The sequence below is a fragment of the Lutra lutra genome, chromosome 6 (assembly GCF_902655055.1).
Source record: "Lutra lutra chromosome 6, mLutLut1.2, whole genome shotgun sequence".
Taxonomy (NCBI): domain Eukaryota; kingdom Metazoa; phylum Chordata; class Mammalia; order Carnivora; family Mustelidae; genus Lutra; species Lutra lutra.
This window is the reverse complement of record NC_062283.1, coordinates 34433333-34455566: the sequence shown is the minus strand read 5'-3', so window position 1 is coordinate 34455566 and position 22234 is coordinate 34433333. Positions and strand designations below refer to the sequence as shown.

General features: G+C 58.6%; 1 protein-coding gene across 2 annotated transcripts; it reads left to right on the top strand.

Moving 5' to 3' along the window:
• Positions 1 to 207: 207 nt before the first annotated feature.
• On the top strand, positions 208 to 21472 carry TEAD3 (TEA domain transcription factor 3). 2 transcript variants are annotated; one of them, XM_047733491.1, is made up of 13 exons: positions 208 to 617; positions 9567 to 9818; positions 11558 to 11622; positions 15356 to 15418; positions 16223 to 16234; positions 16811 to 16948; positions 17067 to 17116; positions 17686 to 17747; positions 18589 to 18722; positions 18904 to 19077; positions 19290 to 19430; positions 19508 to 19660; positions 19876 to 21472. In XM_047733491.1, the coding sequence occupies exons 2-13, from the start codon at positions 9812 to 9814 to the stop codon at positions 19987 to 19989; spliced, it is 1113 nt and encodes a 370-aa protein (XP_047589447.1). In that variant the 5' UTR covers positions 208 to 617; positions 9567 to 9811; the 3' UTR covers positions 19990 to 21472. The 2 variants fall into 2 exon arrangements, with proteins under 2 accessions (XP_047589447.1, XP_047589446.1); XM_047733490.1 differs by lacking the exon at positions 15356 to 15418 and adding an exon at positions 15115 to 15177 and having other exon boundaries at positions 210 to 617.
• The last annotated feature ends 762 nt before the right edge of the window (positions 21473 to 22234 follow it).

Below are 22234 nucleotides of genomic sequence, written 5' to 3'. Positions count from 1 at the left end.
TCGGGCGGGAGAGGGCGCTCCACCTCGGCTGCTCTGGACTGGGGCGTGGGTAGGGAGCCCCAAGGCCCGTGCGCTCCGGCTCCGCGGGGTCCCTCGTGACGCGGCACCCCGACGGGAGTCCAGCCGGCTAGGCGGGAGCTCCGCCCTCGGCCCCGCCCAGGCCTGAGCCCCAAAACTGCGGTCGGATCCTGGGGAGGTGGGGTAAGACCTGGCGTGCAGGGGGAGGTTGAGAGCATGGCACAGGAAGGCGAGGAGGGGAGCGCCTAGGCGCGGGAAGGCTGGGAGCAGCCACCGGTCGCGAAGCCGCCGGGTGGGCAGCCCGAGAGCCGACTGGGGGCGGCCCCGCGCGGCCCCGCCCCTCCCGGCCGGTGCCCGCCCCCCTGCGCGCCCCGCCCCCTCCTTCCCCTCAGCCCCCACCCCCCGCCCCGGCTCCTCAACACAAACTTTCCGTCCCGCTCGCTCCCTCCTCCGCGCCCGGCGCCTCCCGCTCCAGCCCGGCTCATTCCGCACATTCCGGCCAGCCCCCTCCCCAAGACCCCCCTTCCCCTGCCCCCCTCTCAGCTCCTTCGGGCCCGGCGGAGCGGCCCGGCCGGAGCGCCCCCCCGAGCTCGGACCAGGTAAGCCGGGCAGAAGCGGGGAGGAGGCCTTGCTGGGAGAGGTGGTTTGGTTGGCTGGTACTGGACTGGGGGGGCACTCAAGGGGGGCTGGGTCCCCGAGCTATTGTCCAGCTCTAGCCCGAGCCCCGGATCTGGGTGCCGGGAAGTTTAGAGGGAAGGGGGGGGAAAGCTCTCCGGGAAGCCCCGCCCACCCCTCCCACTCCAACCCCCCCCCCCCCCGCGACCCGGACGAATTGGTCGGGGGAGGTCGGGGAGCAGGGAGAGTGTCCCCGGTGCCATCGCCTGTCCCTCGACACCCCAAACGTCCGCGTTTGGGGTGTCGAGGCAGGGGTCTGGGGGCCGCACGTTTTGGGGGGCCTGCCACCGGGGAGCTCGTACCCGGGACTCCCAGTCCCGGGCCCCGCCGCCCTTTGGACTCCCGGCTTGCGCGCTCTCGGAGCCGGCCCGGCCCCAGCTCCACGCAGGCCTCGGGCCCGGCCTCCCGACGCCCAGGCCGGCTCCTGCGCGCGGTGCCTGTGGCTGCGCTGGATTGTGGAGTGTGTCTGGGAGCAGAGCTGCGTGCCCTGGGCGTGCGCCCCCTGAGAAGCAGGGGCTTCAGCTCCTTCCAGTTCTGCCGCCCCTGTTGGGGTGGAGGTTCGGAGTCCAGACCAGGGCTCTGGGAGCCTGGCTCCAAAGAGGGCTGGCTTTGGGGCCTTATTTTCTCTACACTTCCTTAGAGCCCTTGTTTAGACTTTAGAGGGTTGGAAGGAGGCTTGTCCCCTCCACTACCACCACCACTGGGGAGGGAAGGCCAGGAGTGCCTGCCTGCATCTGGTTTTTAGCTAGCCCGGCCCCAGGGCAGTGTCATTGAGACCCCACTCTGTCACCTTTTTGGGAGAGCGGCCCAGGGCTCAGAGATTCTTTCTGGACAAGAGGGAATGAGGCCTTGGGGGAGGACTTCTCAAGGGGCACCTCCTTCTGTGTTTTCTCTCCAGGTAGAGGCAGAACCAGGTCAGGCCTGGACTTGTAGTCCAGGAAAGCAGGGGATGGGGGTAGGGACTGGACACAGCTTAGGGGCTGGAGTTCAGGGCGGCTCTGTGTATCCCATCTCCTGTGGCCTGTGTATACACGTCTCACCCCAGTGCAGGGGGCCTGGACACCTCCTTGGCTAGAATATCGGGGGCAGCCTGGGCAAAAAGGGAATCTAGAGTCCCCCAAAGTTGGACATTTAGGGGGATTATGTGCTCCTCCTTTCCAGATTCTTGTAGCTCCTTTTCCAAGACCCTCCCCCAGGAGGGTGTCATTCCAGGACATGGTTCTGTGGTCTTGTGGATCCCAGCTCACCCTGTGGGCAGGGGACGGACAGATGTAACTTCTAGGAACAGGCTCACCCGTGAGGGTGACTTCAGGGGCCCTGGATGTCCTCTCCTCAGGGAGAGGCTAAGAGCCCAATGGGATTCTCAACTTCATGAGCCTTCCCCCACCCCCCTAGGGAGGGAACAATAATTAATGCTAATTAGCGCACTGGGGCTGGGGACTGGCTCTATAGGATGGTCAGTGATTGGCAGGACAGAGCTCTGTGTGTGTGTGTGTGTGTGTTGTGTGTGTGTCTGTGTCCCCCTGCGTGTCTGTCTGTCTGTCTTTGTGCTCCCATCCTTGCTCAGGTTTGTGGACCCTTTGTATTCTGGAAATATTAGAACCAGGAGGGGACATCTCAAAGAGGATGTCAAGAGATTAGAGATCTGGTCCCAGCTGGGCCTTTCACCACCTGTGTCATCTTGGGCCTCAGTTTCCCTGCTCGAAATAAATGACTTCTCAGGTCCCCTATCTCTGAGCTCCTTCCAGAGTCTCGGTCTTCTAGTCAGTGGGCCTTGCTCCTTCCATTATGGACCATGAACCTGGTGAGGTCTGGAGAGGTGAGTGGACGATCAGTGATCTAAGGAAGAAAGTGAGGACAAACCAGGGGGGACTGAGCAGTTTGTAAGTCAGGTGAAGTATGGCTGAAAGATTGCAGGCAGCAGGCGTCGAGCGACAGGGAAGCCAGGTGGAGCTGGGGGAACTTGCCCTCTGCAGTGACCCTGGGGTCTGGCAAGGCTGGCCAGGGTGAATTGTGTTTTGAGCTCACGTGGATGGCCTGCCCCTTTGCCTGACTCCCAGACCCTCCGAAGGGCTCAGTGTGGAAGCTGGAAGGGAACTGAAGCTATCAGTCCTGCCCGCCTCCTCACTTAGGAAGGATTGGGGAGCAGAGGGGTCTACCCATGATGAGGAGAGTGGGGAAGGGATCTGGGGTGCCAGACCCCAGGTTGCTGGGGAGCCGTGAGGAGAGCCCTAAATGCTGCAGCTTTCTGTGGCAGTAGCTAAGAGGTCGCTGTCTCTTCCCATGTGAGAACTGCAGAAGTTGTGGGGTCCAGGTCTCTATGGACCTCAGAGGCAGCCCTGGAGCCATGGAGGGAGCCTCTCTGGTCTGAGGTCAGCAGATCACACTCAGCCCCGTCCTCAAGGCCTTGCCCTGCCCTCACCTCTGTCCTGGTGTCATGCCAGCCTGGGCTTGTCTGCAGGAGAGGTGCTGCCCCTCAGGGAAGGACCCGAGAGGGGAACAGACTATGCCTGTCCTCGAAGGGTCCCACAGGAGGCTGGAGGCCAGAGAATCCCTGTCCCTCCACAGGTCCCCAAAGCCTTAGCCCTTGAGGTTTCCTAGAGTGCTGATTGTTTCCTGTGCTCCCTGCCAGGCCTGAAAGGACAGGAAGCGATAGAGGGAAATGAGAGTGCAACCGTGTGTGACGCTGGACGTGTGTGAGAGAGAAACTGAGTGGGACATTCTGCGTGGGTGACTGGGGTGGTGGGGGGTGCAAGTGTGAGAGAACCGGCTAAAACCAGTTCTTGTGACTGCATGTGAGGCTGGACTTGTACAGGACAGAAACTGTGTGTGACACTGCCTGTGACTTTAGAACACTGGTGTGTGTGACTGATACTGTATGTATGTGGGAGCCACCATGAGTGATGTCCTGTGTGTGTGTGTGTGTGTGTGTGTGTAAAAGAAGCTGTACGCATGGTCTCTATGAGTGCCATCGCAGGGGACATGGCTTCTCAGCGACCAGCAGAGTGAGCCTGGGTCTGACCCCGCGGGGATCCTGATGCTCTGCGTGTGTGAGGGACACTGCGATTGTTCAAGAACGGGTGCCATTCTGTGTGACGTCAGGTGTTGAGGGGTGAGCGCATGTAATACTGCGCGTGCTTTGTGTGTGTGTGTGTGTGTTTATAACACATGAAGTGGTCTCAGGTTTTTGGAGCTCTGACAGGCTGTGTGTGCAACTGTACGGGACACGTGTAAAACTTAGGACGGTTTGTGGTGCGTGTGAGGTGATGCATGGTGACACGCCGCTGAGTAGCTGTGTGAGAAGCTGAGTGGGGAAGAAGGTGTGTGTGGGGGCACCCTGGCCTCTAGACCCTGCCCCTGCAGCTCTGTGAGTCAGGGGACCGGTGGGGGGGACCCAGGGGCCTCCGTGGGTGGGCACACTCTGTGATTGCCGGGACCCCGGGGCAGCGTGGGTGACAGCCATCAGGGCTGAGCCAGGCATGCCTGGGAGACTGTGTGTGACATATTTGGGGGCCCATGACCCTGATGCCTGGGGCATCTGCGTGGAGGACGGTGAACCCTTAAAAACAAAGAAGGAAAGTACTTAATGCCACTGAATGGTGTGCTTAAAAATGGTAAAGGGGATGTTACGTGTATGTTAGCACAATGAAAAGCTTAAGAAGGAACAGGATAGGAACGCAGGTCACCGTGGATATGTGGGACGGTGGCAGGCGAGTGTGTGTGTGAGCGAGCAGAGCCAAGAGGAAGCCTGGATGTTTGTAGAGGACACTGTGACTGTCACAGTGGTGGGGGGTCAGCTGAATGACGGGTGGCAGCTCAGCGGGTGACACAGAGTACCAGGGGCTGGGGCAGGCTGAGAGGAGACCCTCAGGCGTGGCCATGGACAACTGTGAAACCGGCTTAACCAAGCTACCCATGGGCTGCCACCCCCACCCCCAGGCTGGACACCCGGCCTTCACTGGCGTGGGACAAGAGGAGACAGAAAGCGCCTGGCTGGCTCAGTTGGTGGAGTGTGCGACTCTCAATCTCGGGGTCATGGCTTTGAGTCCCACATTGGGCATAGAGGTGATTGAGTTTAAAAAAAAAAAAATGAGGTGGGACAGAGTCCTAGAGTAGGGGTGAAGGGACATCTCCCACTGCAGGCATTCCTCTCTCTTCTCCCTTCTCTCTGCAGAGGTTTGAGGGCTTGGAAACTCTACCTCCCACTCTCCTACACTAGTACAGGGGTGGTGACAGTGAGGATGAGCTTTGGACAAGAAAGGCTTGGGGGGCATCCTGCCCCTTCTGGTCCACTAGGAAGCCTGTGCTCTGAGTAGTGGGAGTGGGTGGGTGCAGAGTCTTGATTCCCAAATTGGAAGCACATTAATAAGCGCGAGAGAGGGGAGGAGGCCTCCCCACCTCCCTCCTAGTGGGCTCTGCAAATTGCTTCCTCCTGTAAAAATCTCAGCCCTGCCCCAGGGAGGAGGGTACTCCCTCCCCAGTCTGGCAGGGTGTGGCCACTTGGCAGGGTCCCCCAGGGGTCCTTGTGCTAAAGGCAGACACCATCCCCCTCCTGCCCCCTCTCCAGTCCCAACCAGAGCATGGCTCCTTTCTAGGGTGGGAGCCTCTGGCAGCTGGAGAACAGCTGGCCCCGCTGTGGGGGTGGGTGAAGAGGAAGAAGGGAAAGGCAGAGCGGGTGGGGAGCTTCCCTCCCCATCCTCAACCCCCTGGCGGGTCAGCCCAGCCCAGGTTTGGGGCGGGAGATTCGGATGCGACTGCTGATTTCACTAATCTTCCTGCCTTTGGAGTGGCTGTTCTCCCTCCAAATGAGAGCCCTTGGGGGGCTGTGGGCCCTGCAGGAGTGGACAGCTGCTGACCAGTAGACCCAGGAGGGTCACTGGGCTCAGTTTGTCCTCCCAGTGGGGCTGCTACCGAAGGAAAGGTAGCCAGGGACTTGGGGATGACACCCACCTTCCTTGACTGGCCTTGTCTCCATTCCCATCAGAGCAGAGGGCTGGGGAAGCCCAAGCTTCAGGCCTGTCTCCCCTACTCCCTTGAAAGGGAGGTGTAGGGCTGGGTGGTCTGGAGGCTGCAGGGCCTGGGGTGGGGGTTGGGGTAGAGGGAGCTAGGACCTGTGCAGTTGCCCAGGGCAGGCCTCCATCACTGGAGCTGTCCAGCCAGTTATTCCAGCAGTCTGGCCCGAGGGTGGGGAGTGGGCAGCAAGGGGCCCCTTATCTCCCCTGGGGGCCCCAGAGCCTGCTCACCAAGCCTCCTAGCTCCCATCCCTGCCGCCACCCAGAGGCACCTTCTGACCTTAGAAAGCTGAGGGCCCTCAAAGAGGTGAAGCAGGAATGGCTGGTCCGACAGAGGGTAGAGGCAGAGTGGGCCCCAGGTCCGGGGGTGGGGGTCTGCAGCCTGTGGTAATAATGGGCCTCTGAAGAGAGACATAGGAGATGGTCCTGAAGACGTAGGACAGATGGGACAGGAGTGGGGTGTCCTGGACATGACCCTGTTGTGGCTGACCCTGGCCCCCAGCAATGGCTTCCCTGACACTCCTTCCTTCTAGGGTCTGTCCTGAACCCTGGGCTCTGTTGTCGGCTTATATGTACATAACTCTCTCTCTCTCTTTCCCTCTCTCCCCTCCCTCACTGACTGCATCTGAGTTTATTGATCTTCCCCCTTCCTGCCCCTTTTAGCCCCCTAACTATGTGTTTCCATCTATCTCAGTCTTGGTCTCCATCTGTCTGGGTCTGTTAGCTGTGATTCCGGCCCCCACCATGTCTGGATCCAACTCTCTCTAGCACCCTCTCTGTTCTGTCAGCCTGCCTCTCTCTGGATCTCTCCTCTGGGGCTCACTCCGAGGTTTTGTGGGGATTTTGTCTCTGGGTATTCTCTGGGACTCTCCTGTCTCCCTTGTCTGTTTTCTTATCTGCTGGCGGGGTCTGTCTCCCTCTCTTGACCCCACCCACAGGCCCCTCCCAGGCCCCACCCCCTCGCCCCTCACTTGGGTCCTCCTCCCGGTCTCCCACCCCTCTGGATGGCACAGCCCAGCACACAGAGGTTCAGGCATCAGCGTGAGCACCAGTAGGCAGCTGGGGGACTCCCACCCCTGCCAGCCCTGCTCTGTAGGGTGGGGATGATGTGATGATCGGCCCTAGGCTGGGGCCACCATCTCCCTTGCAGGGTGCCTGAGCCCCACGTTCGTCCATGCCAACCTGCAACTGTCCAAAGAGCCCACAGCCCCCAGGCTGGGTCCCCAGCGGTGTGAGGGTTTAAAGAGAAGGGGGTGGGCATGCACCGGTCTCAGTCCCCCTGCCACAGCCTCCAGCCTGACTCCTGAGCGCTGCAGCAGGACAGGGACCCCAGTTCAGTGCCCTGCCCGGCACAGCTGCCCACTCACCATTGCCCACGGGGGTGCCTGGGCCCCGGGGTATAAAAAGTTCTCATCTGGGTGTCAGTCCGGGCCCCCACACGGCATACCTGCCCACGTGGGCTCCAGTGCCTGGCTGCGCAGGGTTGGGGGGGGTCACCTATGGGCCCCTGTGTTGGTGCCTCTGCCCACAGGAGTGTTCCTAGAAAGTGAGTCTTGCATGTGCCCGTGAGCCAGCAGAAGGGACGGTGGTCCCACTTGTCTCCTTGACTCGTCCTTGCAGCCGCCCCCTGGGCTCCCCTCCCCCTCACCAGCTGCCAGCGGTCCCAGCCAGGGGCCGCCGCCCCGCCCCCCCCAGTCTGTCCCAGCTCCCAAGCACTGCTGTGTTCGCCATATTTGGCCACAGTGCTCCTGCGGGGGGCGGGGCGGGGTTGACATCACCCCGAGAAGGGGGGGCACTGCCTGGAAGAGGGGAGGCGGGCAGGGACTTGGGGGAGGCAGGAAAGTTGCTTTGCAAAGTCTGGGGCTGCCAGGGCCCCCCATGCACTGGGCCCCTGCTGCTCTGAGGGAGGCCTCAGGAAAGGATTTGGGGGGAATGGGTTGAGGACTCTGCTGGGAGGGGTTGTAGAGCACCGCAGCCCCTCTCCTGCCTCCCCTCAGCCTGTGGCAGTGTTAGATCCTGGGGGAGGCTCTGTATCTCAACTACCTCAATATGGGCGTCCCTGGGCTCCCAGAGTCTCTGTGCCCTCACATTTTTATTCCAAGAACTTGGCCTCAGGAGTTGAGGAGGGGATAGGGATCTAGCTTCCTGGGGGAGGGGGTGCGTGGGGAGAATGGCCTGGGAATGGAGGAGTATGGCCCCTCTCATTGGTCAGGAGCAAGGCTTCCCCTCTCCCTGGCTGCCTTCTGGTGTGGGAGAGCTCTTCCTCCTGGTCTTGGGGACCTCACAGAAAGGGCTACAGCCTGGTGGGGGTCCTTGAAGCTGCCCCAGCCTCTGGACTAGAGGGGAGGCCCCAGGGCTGGGCCCCCTGGGTGGGCTCAGGGTGGTTGCCTCCTTTCTTGCTCCAGGTGGTGAAGCTTCTCGGCTTCATTCCCTCTGGTCAGAAGACTGAAGCCAGAGTGGCCGGCTCAGAACCGGGCTCTAGCTCTTCCAAGCTGTGTGTCAGACAAGTTGCTTAACCTCTCTGTTCTCTGGTTTCCTCCTCTGTAAAGTGAGGCTAATAATAGTCTCTACCGCATAGGTTATCGTGAGGATTAAATGAGTCAATGTGTATAAAATCCCAGAACAGGGCCTGACGTGTGGCTGGTGCTCTCATTACAGTAATAGTCTTGACTCTGTTTCCATCTGATAATCCGGCCCTCTAGACCCTCCCCATCCCATGCCACTAGTGACGCTCGTCAAGCCTCCCTAAACAAGCAGGTGGTCCAGCACAGAGGACACCTATCCATTTGGCAGGGCCTGGAATTCTTGTCTGAGGGGAAAGAATTCCCTTCCATAGCTTCCGAAGGATCTCCCACTCCTCTACCCTGCCCCCCCCCCCAGCTCTCCCTGCAGACCAGAGCCAAGTCCCTGGATCTAGCCATCTGGGGCTCCTAAGCTCCCCGGACACTGGGCATGCAGAGTCCGAGGCTGAAGGGGGTGTGGGGCGAACCTTGGAGCTACGTGTGTTGGGGGGCCTGCCAGGTGTGGTCTCGGTTAATAACCCAGCCTGGCGTGTGCAGGGAACCCGGAGTTTAGAGAGCTCTGGCTCTTCCACGATGTGGGCCAGGGCAGGGGCCGGTGTGTGGGTGGTTTATGGGCTGCTGTGGGGCCAGGAGGTGCAGGAACAGGAAGTGGGATGGAGAAGCCGGTGGGGTTGAGCAAGGCTGCGGGCCGGGCACCTTCTCGGCTGCTCCCTTGCCAGCCAGCATCGCTCCCTCCTTGCAATTCCTGGGCGGTCCCTGCCCGGTGTTTAGGTTCTGCTGGTCTCCTGGGAGTTATCTTTTAGGGAAGTCAAAACCACACCCTTCCTGGGTCCCAGGCCCTCCCCCTCCCACAGGGGGTCTTCAGCAGGGTTGCACTGAGGCTGGGGGCAAGAGGTCTCTGGTTGCCGATGGCAGGGCAAAGATCTGGCAAAGCAGTCCTCCCGGCAACTCTGTTCACTCCACGCTGCTCATCACGACTGTGAGCCCCAGTGTCCCTTCTGAATAATGGGTATCACTCCTTGCCCTCCCTGCCTTAGTTTTGAGGATTAAGTGGACATGAACATGCTTTGTGCCCACAAAAGTGCCGTGTAGATATGAGGTATTGTGGTTGGTCCTTTGTCGTGACCTCATTTAATTTTAAGCCTCACAACCTCAAGGACACCTTTTCCCCCTCTTAGGGGACCAAAGCTCAGAGAGGTGAGGTAACTCATTAAGGCTGCACAGCATGGAATAAGCCTGGTTGCCTCCACCTCCCTGACTGCAGCGCCTGTCCCTGGGCTGGGAGATGGCTGTGGTCTGGGAGAGCCCCGGCCCTCACCCGTCTGTGTCTGCCCCGCAGGCTCCGGCGGCCCAGTGGGCTCAGGCCCAGAGCCCAGAGCAACCAGCACAATAGCGTCCAACAGCTGGAATGCCAGCAGCAGCCCCGGGGAGGCCCGGGAGGATGGGCCTGAGGGCCTGGACAAGGGGCTGGACAACGACGCGGAGGGCGTGTGGAGCCCCGACATCGAGCAGAGCTTCCAGGAGGCCCTGGCCATCTACCCACCCTGCGGCCGCCGCAAGATCATCCTGTCAGACGAGGGCAAGATGTACGGTGCGTGTAGGGAGACACGGGACACCGGCCCTGGCTGGAGGAGGCAGCCTGGCCCTCCCGGCCCCTCCCCCTGCTCTCTGCCCCCTCACCCAACCGGTTTGGCGAAGTCCTGCGGGGCCGCCTGCCAGCCCGCCATGGGCGAGTCTGGGCGTGTGAGCCTGTGTGTCTGGGTCCTCCTCATAAACAAGCCGGGCTGGCCCCCTCCACCAGATTGGGGCCCACACCTTGCTTGACACCCCCGTCTGCTCCTCCTCTCCTCCCCCTGCTGGTCTGCAGGTTTCAGGGTGACTCAGTGGACACAGGAAACTGGGTCAGTGCCTGGTGCTCCAGAAAGGCCTGGGAAGGGGTCCCTTCCCACACATGGGGAAGCCTGAAGGATGAGACCGGGGTGTCCTACTGGCGAATTCTGTCCAGCATATGGGTATGGGGTCAGGGCAGGCCACGCTGTGACAAGGGCCTGTGTTAGGAAGAGGGCTGAAGGGACACGGGGACTCCTCCATTCCTCAGACACCCCCCACCCCCCAGCTCTCTCTTCCTCTCCTGGCCTGCTCTCTGCTACCTTGCCCATCTCTTGCCTCCAGAAGGGAGTGTCCCCCTCTTGTCCAGCCCTGAGAGGGCTCTCCCAGAGCTGCATTTTTGGGATAACTCAACCCTTCTGGGCCTGGCTCCTTGCCAGCTCCCTCCAACCCTCCATGGCAGCCTATGGCTGAGTGAGGCAGGCCCTGGGCCTGTCCCATCCGGCGGCTAGTACCGTGGTGGGGTGCGGAAAGGAGACAGCTGGGCCAAGTGGTAAGGGCTGCTGCAGCCCCTGTCCCCAGCAACTGTGCTGCGTCCACGGAGCCCCGGAGCCCCCTCACAAGGCAGGCAGATGTCCCCGGGTGCTTCCCCGATGGCTACCTCCCAGATGGCCAGGGCAGCCCCACAGGGTATGTTTAGACAGGGCGGAGGGAGTGGGGTAGAGAGGGGCAGGCAGGAAGGGAGGAGCAGTGGGGCTGGTTCTGTCATGGAGGAGGAATCTGGAGAATGTGGCCCTTGTGGGGAGATTGTGGGGTTGGGGTCTGGGGGCCTGGACTGGGGGGATAAAAGGTATTGAATCAGCATCTATCAGCACCTCACAGGGCAGGAGAGACACTGGTAAGCCGGGACATGGGGACAGGCTCAGGGACACAGTGATGGACTCAGGGACATCCTGACACAGGCCATCCGTGTGAGAGTTATGCTGAACACCACTGAGCCCTTCCTGCCCGTTTTGCCAGAGAAGGGAGGGGACTTATCCAGGGTGTCCCTGGACACCCTCATCGCAAGGACAGCTAGGACAGGAACCCATCTTTCAGACTCTTGGGGCACATGCAGCAGGCCTGGCTCACACACAGATGCTTACACTTAAAGATTCCGAACTCCCGTAGTGCACAGAGGGGGATGGAGGTGCCACCAGGGCTAGGAGTGAGCGGCCCAGCTGTCTTTCTGCAGGGAAACCTGTTGGGCCCCTGACCTTGTCCCTTCCCACCCTGCTGCCCCCTACTCACACCTCTCTCAGCCAGCAGCCACCCAGGTCCTAGGGCTCCCTGCCACCCCTCACACACCTGCGTCTGCCTCTTGGAGTGAAGAGGGTGGGGAGGGGGCAGAAGGGTGGTGTTGGGGGAGGGGGTCTGTGTGTTTTGCAACAGGGGGTGTGGGGTCTGCAGCCACCAGCAGCCCCCCTTGGCCAACTCTTCATTCTTCTCTCACCCCCACGCCAGGTCGAAATGAGCTGATTGCACGCTACATTAAACTGAGGACCGGGAAGACTCGGACGAGAAAACAGGTAGGGAGAGGAGGATGCGCACTCCGGGCCCTCTGCCCATGCGCGCGCCCTCATCTGCCACTGTCGGCCCCTCCCTGTCCCCCTTCCTCTCCTGAGGGACTTCACACTCCCCGGTCTGTCGAGAAGGGGGCACTGCCCTTTCTAAGCAGCCACCACGCCACCCAAGGCCTTGGGGGTCAGTGACCAGAGATGAGCCCCGTGGGGCAGGCCGGTGTGGTCACTGCCCAGAGTGGCCCCCGGACCAGTCATCGAGGCAGACGGTGATAGTGACACACGGGTGCAGAGCAGGGCAGCATGGCCAAGCCCAGAGTGAGTGTGTGTTGTTAAACAGGGGTTGAGCCTGGACCCGGTAGGGGAAGGGAGGAGGGGGTTGCCGTGGCTTTCTGGAGGGGACAACACCCAAGATGCATTTTTAAGAAGGAATTTGGGGTTCAGCCTGGCAGAGAAAAGGGGAGAGGTTCTAGCAGGCTGAGGAAGTCAGATATCCATTGAATCCCTGAACACCCATGGTGCTTAAGGTTACGTGAATCTGTGTATTCCTCACAGCAGCCTTGGGAGGTAGGTCTAGTAATCATCTCCATCTTCCAGATGAAGACATGGGGGCAGGGAGACGTTAAGTAACTTCCTCCAGGTCACTCAGCTGGTAGGCAGTGGATCCAGGATTGAGCCCACTGGGCGGAAAGAGCCATCCGTCAGCAGTGCGGTGCATGGAGAGAGGGGTGGGAAGTGCTGAGGACAGGGAGGGAGGTTGGCCAGAGGCCTGAGGGACAGCTTTGCCCTCGGGGCAGCTGGGTGCCATGGAAGGGACTAGAACAGGGAGTGGCAGGTGGCAGCTGTCGAGGAATGCTGGCCCAGGAGCAGCTGGGGTAACGGATGAGGGAGGGCCAGGCAGAGGCAGGGACAGAGGTCCGCAGCGGTGGTGGCCAGTGTGGTGGCAAAGGTGAGGGAGGTGGTAGTGTCAGGGAGAGATGACTGGGCGGCTTCTGGTCCTGCGAGGAAACCCAGAAAGGGGGCTGCTTGGGGTGGCTGATGTGCAGGGGTGCCCGAGAGAGGCAGGCTAGGCTCAGAGACTGGAGGACCAGAGGGTGCCTCTGATCCTCGGCCCTTCCAGCCTCCCTGTCTAGTGGGGTTTGGACCTGGCACCCCCACCTTGCCAGATCCCCACATGTGCAGATGACAAAGCTGACCTGTCCCATCCCACCATCTCGAAGATTCTGAGTCCACGCCCTCGGTATGGGAGCAGGGGCCTCCCCCATTGCTCTGGCGTTTATTAATATCTCCCCTGGGGCCAGTTCCTGGGGCACAGTGTTTATTCAGTGAGAGAATTCTAGAGCTCTGCCTCTGTGCTTGGTGCTAGGGATACAGCAGGGGGACCCCACCCACAGGGGCCCTGTTCCTGCAGCCTGGGACTGTAGTGGGGAGGGCTGAACATCAAATCCCCAAGTTCAAATACCCTCACCCCCACCTGTGGGCAAGGAGTGCCTTGCCCCTCAGTTTCTGTTCCTCGGCCATTAAATTAGCTAATATGGGAAGACACTTAGAACAGAGTAAGCACAATGGAAGAATGTGCCACTGCTGTTGCCATTAATGTTAACATCTTTTTTTTTTTTTTAAGTGGCACAGCCTATCTTTTTTTTTTTTTTTAAAGATTTTATTTATTCATTTGACAGAGATCACAAGTAGGCAGAGAGACAGGCCGAGAGAGTGAGAGAGGAAAGGAAACAGGCTCCCTGCTGAGCAGAGAGCCCGGATTCGGATTCGCAGCTCCATCCCAGGATCCTGAGATCATGACCCGAGGGGAAGGCAGAGGCTTTAATCCACTGAGCCACCCAGGTGCCCCTAATGTTACATCTTGAAGAGCAGAAAGCCAGAGCGCCTGACTGGCTAATCAGTAGAGCAGATGACTCTTCATCTTGGGGTCGTGAGTTTGAGCCCCACATAGGGTGTAGAGATTACTTAAAAAAATGAAGTCTTAAGAAAAATTAGATAAGTCGGTAGGTAGATAGATAAGACAGACAAAGCCATCCTATATTTGCGAGGACAGAGCACATCTTTATGTGTTGCAAAGAGCAACCAGATGACAGACAAGGGTTTTTGTCTCACTTTTGGTTGAAAAAATGCAGTGTTAGGGTTTTTAGAGATACATACAGCAATTAATCGCAAGTGCAATGCTTCCATGCTGGAAAAACAGCTAAATATTACATTAGGATTAAGTCCCATGTGACTTTCACCTGTCACAGACTTGACCGTTTGGCAGTGGTCCTCTGTGCTAAGGGTCAGAAGAATCCTGGGAGCATAGCTTGGTGGTGGAGCAAGTTGGCTCGGGATTCAGGCCGCCTAGGTTCAAATCCCAGCTCCAGCCCTCCGCTGTGTGACCTTGGATAAACTGCTTAACTGCTCTGTGCTCGGGTTTCTTCATCTGTAACTTGGGGGATTATATTAGGACTGACTTCTTAGTACGGGTCAGATGAGGTATGTGTAAAATGCTGAGAACAGTCTAGTGCCTCAGTAAATGTCACCGTTGTCATCATAGGAAGTGACAGGTAACCTTGCTGGACAGACATCTGATTCTGGGGCCCAGTGAGGCAGACTGAGGCACAGCCATCTGGGTCCTAACCAGCTAGTGGTGGTGGGGTGCTATGGGGAAACAACAGACACAGTATTTCAGGTTATGATTAAAAAGCAAAAGAAGCTGTATCTTAGTGGGGATAAAAACAACTTTGCAGAGAAAGCCCACAGCCATTGTATATCAGGAGCTCAAGTGAAGCAGCCTTGGGGATCCATGTGTTCCCTTCTGTTTTCCTAGGAAAAATAGGTTCTCTGAGGCTTAAGGGTCAGACCCTTGACCATGTCCTGGCAGTGGGGTGGGGAGAGCTTTCGTGGAAGCCATGGCCCAGATGGATGATCTGATGGCCAGCATGAGCATTATGGCTGTTGGTGATGCCAATCAGAGAAAAGTATCTCAAGGCGCCTGGCCAGCTCAGGCAGTAGAGCCAGGGTTGTGAGTTTGAGCCCTGCATTGGGTGTTAAGATGACTTGAATAAATAACCTTCAAAGAAGAAAAAAAGATAAGAAAAAGGTGCCCCTCTAAGAATATCAGTGAGAAAAAGTCACCCATCTTGGAAAAATAAAAAGATACCCTTTCTCTGGGTTAGATGCAGCCCGGCACCAGGGCACATAACTTGAGTGGCAGAGCTTGGGCTGGATTTTAGCCCTTACTGGGTTAGATCCTCTTGTGCAGTGAATGACCTGTACAACTGTACGTAGTGGTCCTGGAGGCTACAGTAGGCTTTTGATCAAAATAGGGCCAAGAAGAGAGCATAGAATTAGCAGGGCTCAGGGATGTCTGCTCACAAGGGCCCCATGATTCCCCCTGGCTTCCATTTGGTCCCAGAGACAAGGGCTGGGATGCTCCTTGCCCATGACCACCCCATGCCGTGCCTCCTCACTGTCTGTGTTTTCCTCTCTGGCGGGGCGCGGGGCGGCCCCTAGGTGTCCAGCCACATACAGGTTCTAGCTCGGAAGAAGGTGCGGGAGTACCAGGTTGGCATCAAGGTATGTTGGGCACCTGACTAGGGCCTCCAGTCCCTCCTCGGCGCCTCCACCGCTATCTCTGCACAGCTCAGGCCTCTGCTGTGGCCGGCTCTCACTATGCCTCTTTTCTGGCTGAAGCTCTGTTCTTGCCTCTTCTGCCCTTTCTGCTCTTTTTCTCTCTTTCTCTCTCTTTCTACAGGTCTCTAGCCACTTGCAGGTTCTAGCCAGGCGGAAATCTCGAGAGATTCAGTCCAAGCTAAAGGTAGGGGTTCCCCTGCCATTTGGCCTGGCCCTGCTGTTTTCTGAGCGCAGGGCAGAGAGGCAGCTGGAGGGCTATGGAGGGTGGGAGGGTGTCTCAAATGCAAACAACAGCATGAAACCCAAAGGCCACTTGGGGCTACAGAGGGCCTCAGCCCTTGGAGACTAAGCAGAAGCCCTGGGTGACAGCCAGCCCTATAGTGAGGGAGAGGAAGACCATCCGGGGGCCACTAAGGCCCACCTCTTTTCTTCCTTTACCTTTTCCTCCTTCCTAATTGCTGCTTGTTAATTGCACAGGGCCTTCAGATGGGCAGGAGGAGACACGGGCACACTGGCCAGTAGAGCTGTTGTGGTAGCCCTGGCTCTTCCTTGCACTGGATGCTCAATCCTGGCTGTCCTGCAGCTGAGGATCTCAGAGCACAGGCTCAGGGCCTCTGTAAGCTGTGGCTTCTCCCTGCTTCTTGGCTGCACAGCAGGCTGGGCCTCGCGCTCCAGGCCCCTGGGCCTGTATCACAGCTCCAGAGGACACGGACAGACCCCCGGGGGCACCAGCGTGGTCCGCCTTCTAGGTCTCCAGCCTGCCCTCCCTCATCCTGCCTTTGCAGGGCACCCCCAGCTAGCAAACCCTCCCCTTGGGTAGCAGTGGGGAGGTGGGAGGAGGGACCACAGCTGCCTCTGAGCTCCCCTGGGGTCCTGAGACCCGAGAGGCTGGTGGCTTTTGAGTGGATGGGGGTGGAGGAGGTCGCGTCCCTACCCTATGTCACCCTCTTGTGTGCCTCTTCTAATCTACCTTCCCTCTCCTTTGCAGGCCATGAACCTGGTAAGTAGTCTGCCCCTCCCCTTGGGGACGAGGTCAGGGGGAGAGCACCTAACACAGGATTTCCAAAGTATGAATTGTGAAATCAACTTAATAGGGTTGGCAACCAACACTGTTTAAAAATGAGATAGAGTGGTTCTCACACTTTAGCACGCATCAGAATTGCTGGGAGGGCTGGTGAAGACAGATTTCCGGGCTTCCCCTGCAGAGTTTTTGAATCAGTGGGTCTGGGCTGAGGCCCCAGAATGTGCATTTCTAACCTTCCAAGTGATGCTGGTACCATCCGTCCACAGACCATACTTTGAGAACCAATGATGAAACAGAGTAGGAAATAGGGGAGTGCATGACAGATAACATAAGGGGAAATGTTTGGGTATATACTGGGTTATGGAATAAAATAAAATAATGTCTCAATGTGGACTGTGCTCAGAGGGGTGATGTACTCAGGAGATAGGCCCCGGCAGGGGCTGAGACTCTCCTGAGCTGACACAACAGAGCCCTAGGACCTGGGAAGGGCCCCAAGGAAAGCCCCAGTCCGTCTCTGACCTGGCCCATCCTCACACGGCCTCTCCTCCCCAGGACCAGGTCTCCAAGGACAAAGCCCTCCAGAGCATGGCCTCCATGTCATCCGCCCAGATTGTCTCCGCCAGCGTCCTACAGAACAAGTTCAGCCCGCCCTCCCCCCTGCCCCAAGCCGTCTTCTCCACTTCCTCACGGGTACAGTGGGCCTGGGGCGGGGCGGGGGTTGCTGAGGTGAGGGAGGGCCCTCGGGGCTGGACGGTGGCGGTGGGTCCTGGATGCTGAGGGGCCTCTGGTCTTTGTCCCATCTCTCTAGTTCTGGAGCAACCCCCCTCTCCTGGGACAGCAGCCTGGACCCTCTCAGGAGTGAGTATTGTGGCCCATCCCTCTCACACCCTTGCCACTGGGACGTCCCCTTTGAGCTGGCTTCCAAGCTTTAATTCAAAAATAGAGGACGGGGAGCGCCGGGAAGAGAGCCACACATCTGTCTGTTCTCTCATGTGTTTGTTCATTCATCCACCTCCTCGTCCACTTGCCGTCCGTTTGCCCTTTGGTCACTTCTCCCTCGGTTGCTCCCCGGGTTGGTCTCCGAGTCAGCACGTGGGGGAGTCAAATGTGCCGGGTTCCCTCAGTTCTAAGAGGACTTTCATCCTCAGACACACCCTCAGTTTCATGGGCTGCTCTCAGGGTGGGGTTGAAAGGCCGCATTCAGCTTGCACCTCAGTTGTAAGATGCAGCAGGGTTTCATAAAAGCTCAAATGTGGAGAAAACCCAAAGCGGGAGGCTTAGCCTGTCCACATGCACTTCTGGGCCTTTGCAGAAAGGCAGGGTGGCTCCCTGTGGAGACCAGATGAGCCTCCCAAGGGACTAGGTGGAAAGTGGGCCGGGGGTGGGGGGGCGGTGACCCTCTAACCAGGCTGCGCTCCTGTTTGCAGCATCAAGCCCTTTGCACAGCCAGCCTACCCCATCCAGCCGCCCCTGCCGCCGACGCTCAGCAGTAAGTCCCCTGCACAAGACTGTCGCTGCCCCTGGGACGCCTGGGTGGCTCAGTTGGTTAAGCAGCTGCCTTCGGCTCAGGTCATGATCCCAGCGTCCTGGGATCGAGTCCCACATCGGGCTCCTTGCTCATCGGGGAGCCTGCTTCTCCCTCTGCCTCTGCCTGCCATTCTGTCTGCCTGTGCTTGCTCTCTCTCCCTCTCTCTCTCTCTCTGACAAATAAATAAATAAAATCTTTAAAAAAAAAAAAAAAAAAAAAAAAAAAAAAAAAGACTGTCGCTGCCCCTGCACACCCTCTCAGCAGCTCAGAAGAGGCGGGGGGGGGCAAGGCCTGCATGTGTTTGGAGGGAGAGGGAGAGGGGCGTGGCATTTATAGGGCATTGGGATGGTCAGGGACAGGCCCCTTACCTTTTACAATGTCATACATATCAGTGAAGATATTACATTTATGTATGTTTATAAAATTCTTCTCTGGAAATACACCAAAATCTTAACAGAGTAGCACTCTGTCTAGGTATTGGGATTCAGGATAATTTTTATCTTTCCCTTTTTACTTGTCCGTATTTTCTGTTTGAACACACATTAACAGTGACCTCTAAACTACCCCCCGCCTATGTATAGTACCTGGGGCCACCGTGCACAGTTGTGCGGGTTGTACACTGCATAAGGAGATGGGGCAGAGGGGTCGGGGTGCCGCCCATGTTCCTACCCGAAAGGGGCCCCATTTTGTAGTTCGCACAACGGATCGGCTCGCTGCAACCGGGGGGGGGGGGGGGGGGGCAGCTCCGGATGTGAGCATGCGCACACGCCCATGCAGTTGAGGGTCCATCTCGCCCTCCCAGGTTACGAGCCCCTGACCCCGCTCCCCCCAGCTGCTGCCTCCGTGCCCGTGTGGCAGGACCGCACCATCGCCTCCTCCCGGCTGCGGCTCCTCGAATATTCCGCCTTCATGGAGGTGCAGCGAGACCCCGACACGGTAACGTGCCTGAGGGTGGGGGTGAGGATTTGCGCAAGCCTGGGAGACCCCGGCGTGGTGGGCCAGGGCCACGGCTCTGGGGCCCGGGCTGGCGAAGCCCCGAGGCAGTCGTGTCCCAGTGCAGCCCTTAGGCCCGCGGCCCCACATGCTCTCCTGACCCCGTCCCGGGCCCTCCCCACAGTACAGCAAACACCTCTTCGTGCACATCGGCCAGACGAACCCCGCCTTCTCCGACCCGCCGCTGGAGGCTGTAGATGTGCGACAGATCTATGACAAGTTCCCCGAGAAGAAGGGTGGACTGAAGGAACTCTATGAGAAAGGGCCCCCTAACGCCTTCTTCCTCGTCAAGTTCTGGGTGAGCTGCCCTCTCTGCTCCCGACCACCTCTTCCCCAACCCGCGCAGCGCACCAGGCCTACCCCGCCCACCCGGGACCCTGTGGCCTGTGGGCAGGGCACTGGCCTTAATGATGGGCCCTGGGGTGGAACACCGATGTGGCTCCGCGAAGCCTCCCCTGGCCTCGGCCCGCACCTGACGCTGGCCCGGCTCACCCCCCCACCCCTTCCCAGGCGGACCTCAACAGCACCATCCAGGAGGGCCCTGGAGCCTTCTATGGGGTCAGCTCTCAGTACAGCTCGGCCGACAGCATGACCATCAGCGTCTCCACCAAGGTGTGCTCCTTTGGCAAGCAGGTGGTGGAGAAGGTAGAGGTGAGTGGGGGCCCAGGGTGGCGCAGAGGGGCGGGGAGCAGGCCCGTTGGGTGACGCCTTCCCCGCGCCATGCGCAGACGGAATACGCCAGGCTGGAGAACGGCCGCTTCGTGTACCGCATCCACCGCTCCCCCATGTGCGAGTACATGATCAACTTCATCCACAAGCTGAAGCACCTGCCAGAGAAGTACATGATGAACAGCGTGCTGGAGAATTTCACCATCCTGCAGGTTGGGGGCGGGGATAGGGTGCGTGGGGGGCACGGGGCCTCACTTGAGGTGGGGGGCAGCCCCAGTGCTCAGTTGAGAAGACTGCTGTCCAGAAAGGAGAAGGGTCTTCTCAGGCTCAGGCCCAATCCCACCCGCCTCCCCCCAGTCCTCCTGCCCCCTTGGCCAGCGGTGGCCCTATGCCGCCTGATCCCTTGCATCCTCCTACTGACCCCCAGGTAGTCACCAGCCGGGACTCCCAGGAGACCCTGCTCGTCATTGCTTTCGTCTTTGAAGTCTCCACCAGCGAGCACGGGGCCCAGCACCATGTCTACAAGCTCGTCAAAGACTAGGCCACTCTTGGCCCCCAGTACCAGGATCCAGGACAAGCATCTTTTCCACACACCTGCCTGGCCCCCCACCCCCACCCCACTCCCACCCCCAGAGGTCTGGGATTGAGGACTCATCCCGCCTACCAGGCCTCAGGCCCAGGACCCAGGAGGCCTCCCCACCTACCCCCCAGCACACACACTCCCTGCCACTGTTCTGCGCTTTAATTGTGGGAGAAGAGAGGAGAGCTCCGTGGTGGGGCAGCCCATCCCGGATGCTGAACCATCAGCCAGCTCTGCCCAGCCTCCAGTGAGCGGGCTCCAACCCCTTCGGGCTCAGGCGTGTGTGGCCGGCAGGGGAGGGTAGAATGGAGATCAAGGGGGTCAGAGTGCAGAGGCTCCAGGAAGGAGAGTGTTGAGTTGGGGTTAGGGTGAGAAGACAAGAGAGGGGCCCACACTTTCTTGTACCTGCAGTGTGCCTGGCCCTGTTCTCAGACCCTGCAAGGTGAGCGTGGGTCTGGGTGTCTCATGTGATGGGCTGAGACTCGAAGTTGAGAGACCCGTGCAAGGAGGGCAGAGTTGGAATTCTCACCCGGGGCTGCCTGTCCCCAGAGCCCAGGTATAACTACCTCCCTGGAGTGGGGGAGCAGCCACAGGGGGTGAGAGACAGGGTCTATACGGGGAGCTGGAGCCAGCCAGGTTGGGGGGCACCTTTCAGGGGAGCAGCTGCTTCTGACCAGCAGGAAAAGAGGAGCAGCAGGTACTTGGCACCTGTTAGGTGCCCTCTGTCAGCCCATAGTGCGGCCAGGGCCTCGGGAGCCCCTATGCGGACCTCCTCCAAGCTGCCCCGGCCCACATCTGGGACCTGAGCCCCTCAGCACCTTCCTGACGAGAGAAGGCCCCCAGGGGCAGGCTCCAAAATAGCTCGGAGGGTCAAGTAGGAAGCTGGAGTCCCCGCCTCTGGGCAGACCAGTGTTCCAGGGACAAGGGGTAGCAGAAGGATTTGGTATTTTCAAATGGCCAAGACATGGGTTGGGTGAACCCTCGGTGGGTTCACTCCCTTACGTTTCTCTCCACCTCCAGTTTCCCAGGCCTGGACCAGCAGCTCCCCAGACCCAGTTCTGGGACTGAAGATTCACCCTTTCCCTGCTGCCCCTCCCCAACACTCAGGCCCCTCAGCCGGCCTGGCCTGTCTACCAGTCGCCTCTGGGCATTTATGAGTTTCATATGAAGTACTGTGCCCCTTCCCTTCCTTACACGGCCCGCCCCTGAGCTTCCTGAAGGTCCTCACAGTTTGCATATCGCTCAGGCCACTTCCAAACCCAACCTAGGTTTTATAATGTATATTATATTTTTTTGTGTATTTTTTAAATCCAGCTGTGATGGGTTATATCGTAAACGTGGCACAGGGCTGGGGCAGGGGTCCTCAAGGCCCAGCTCCTGCTCCAAAAAAAAAAAAAAAAAAAAAAGAAAAGAAAAAAAATTAAAGTTATTTGTTTGTGGGTTAGTTGTGTGACCAGTGTGTGACAGACTTCTCCAGCTTGGATTATCTTTATGTGGTGCTCCTGCCAGATTAGATCCTGATGTGTCACCCCACCCTCTTACCCTCCCCCATCTTGGCTTGGGGGGGGCATCCATACCCACACTCAAAATAGGTATGATTCAAAGATCCCTTAAAGCTTTGCAGACTCCTTTCTCTGACCCCTTCCTGCTGGGAGTTGAATGCTAAAATGTGCCCAGTGCTGGCCTAGGTTCAGTTGTTAAATTGTCTCTTTGAAGTGACTTGCCCAAGGTCACACACTTCTGAGATGGAGCCCCTCCCTGCTCAATCCCCAGTCTTCACGTGGCTACTCCTGGTTCTCACTTGATAGCAGAGAAGAGGAGCCTCAGGGAGGATGAGTGCTTTCCCGAGGGAATGGCTGCTAGCAGAAGCCAGATTCCAACATGTTCCTGTCTGCCTGGCTGAGCTCTGCTCTCCCCTCTGAGCCCGCTTGTACTCATACAGCAGGGACCAGAGAACGGGGAGGGTGAGGGGACATAAGTTATTTATCTAAGACTTAGATTTAAATGAACATCCTATATTTTCATTTGCTCAGCCAAGTTTGCTGATGAAGTTAAAGGTTGTCTTCGTTCAACCGGTCACCGGCTATACACCAAGATTTGAATCTGGTCAGCCTGACTCTCAAGTCCATGCACCTGGTAGACTAAATCATCAGGTAGCCTTTTGTTGTCACTTGCAGGATGGGGTCAGTGCCTGAACTCCAGGCAG

Coding starts and splice junctions, on each gene's coding strand:
- TEAD3 (XM_047733491.1), top strand. Junction 16,949..17,066: donor TCTTCTCCACTTCCTCACGG/GTACAGTGGGCC, acceptor CCATCTCTCTAG/TTCTGGAGCAACCCCCCTCT. Junction 17,748..18,588: donor CCTGCCGCCGACGCTCAGCA/GTAAGTCCCCTG, acceptor TCGCCCTCCCAG/GTTACGAGCCCCTGACCCCG.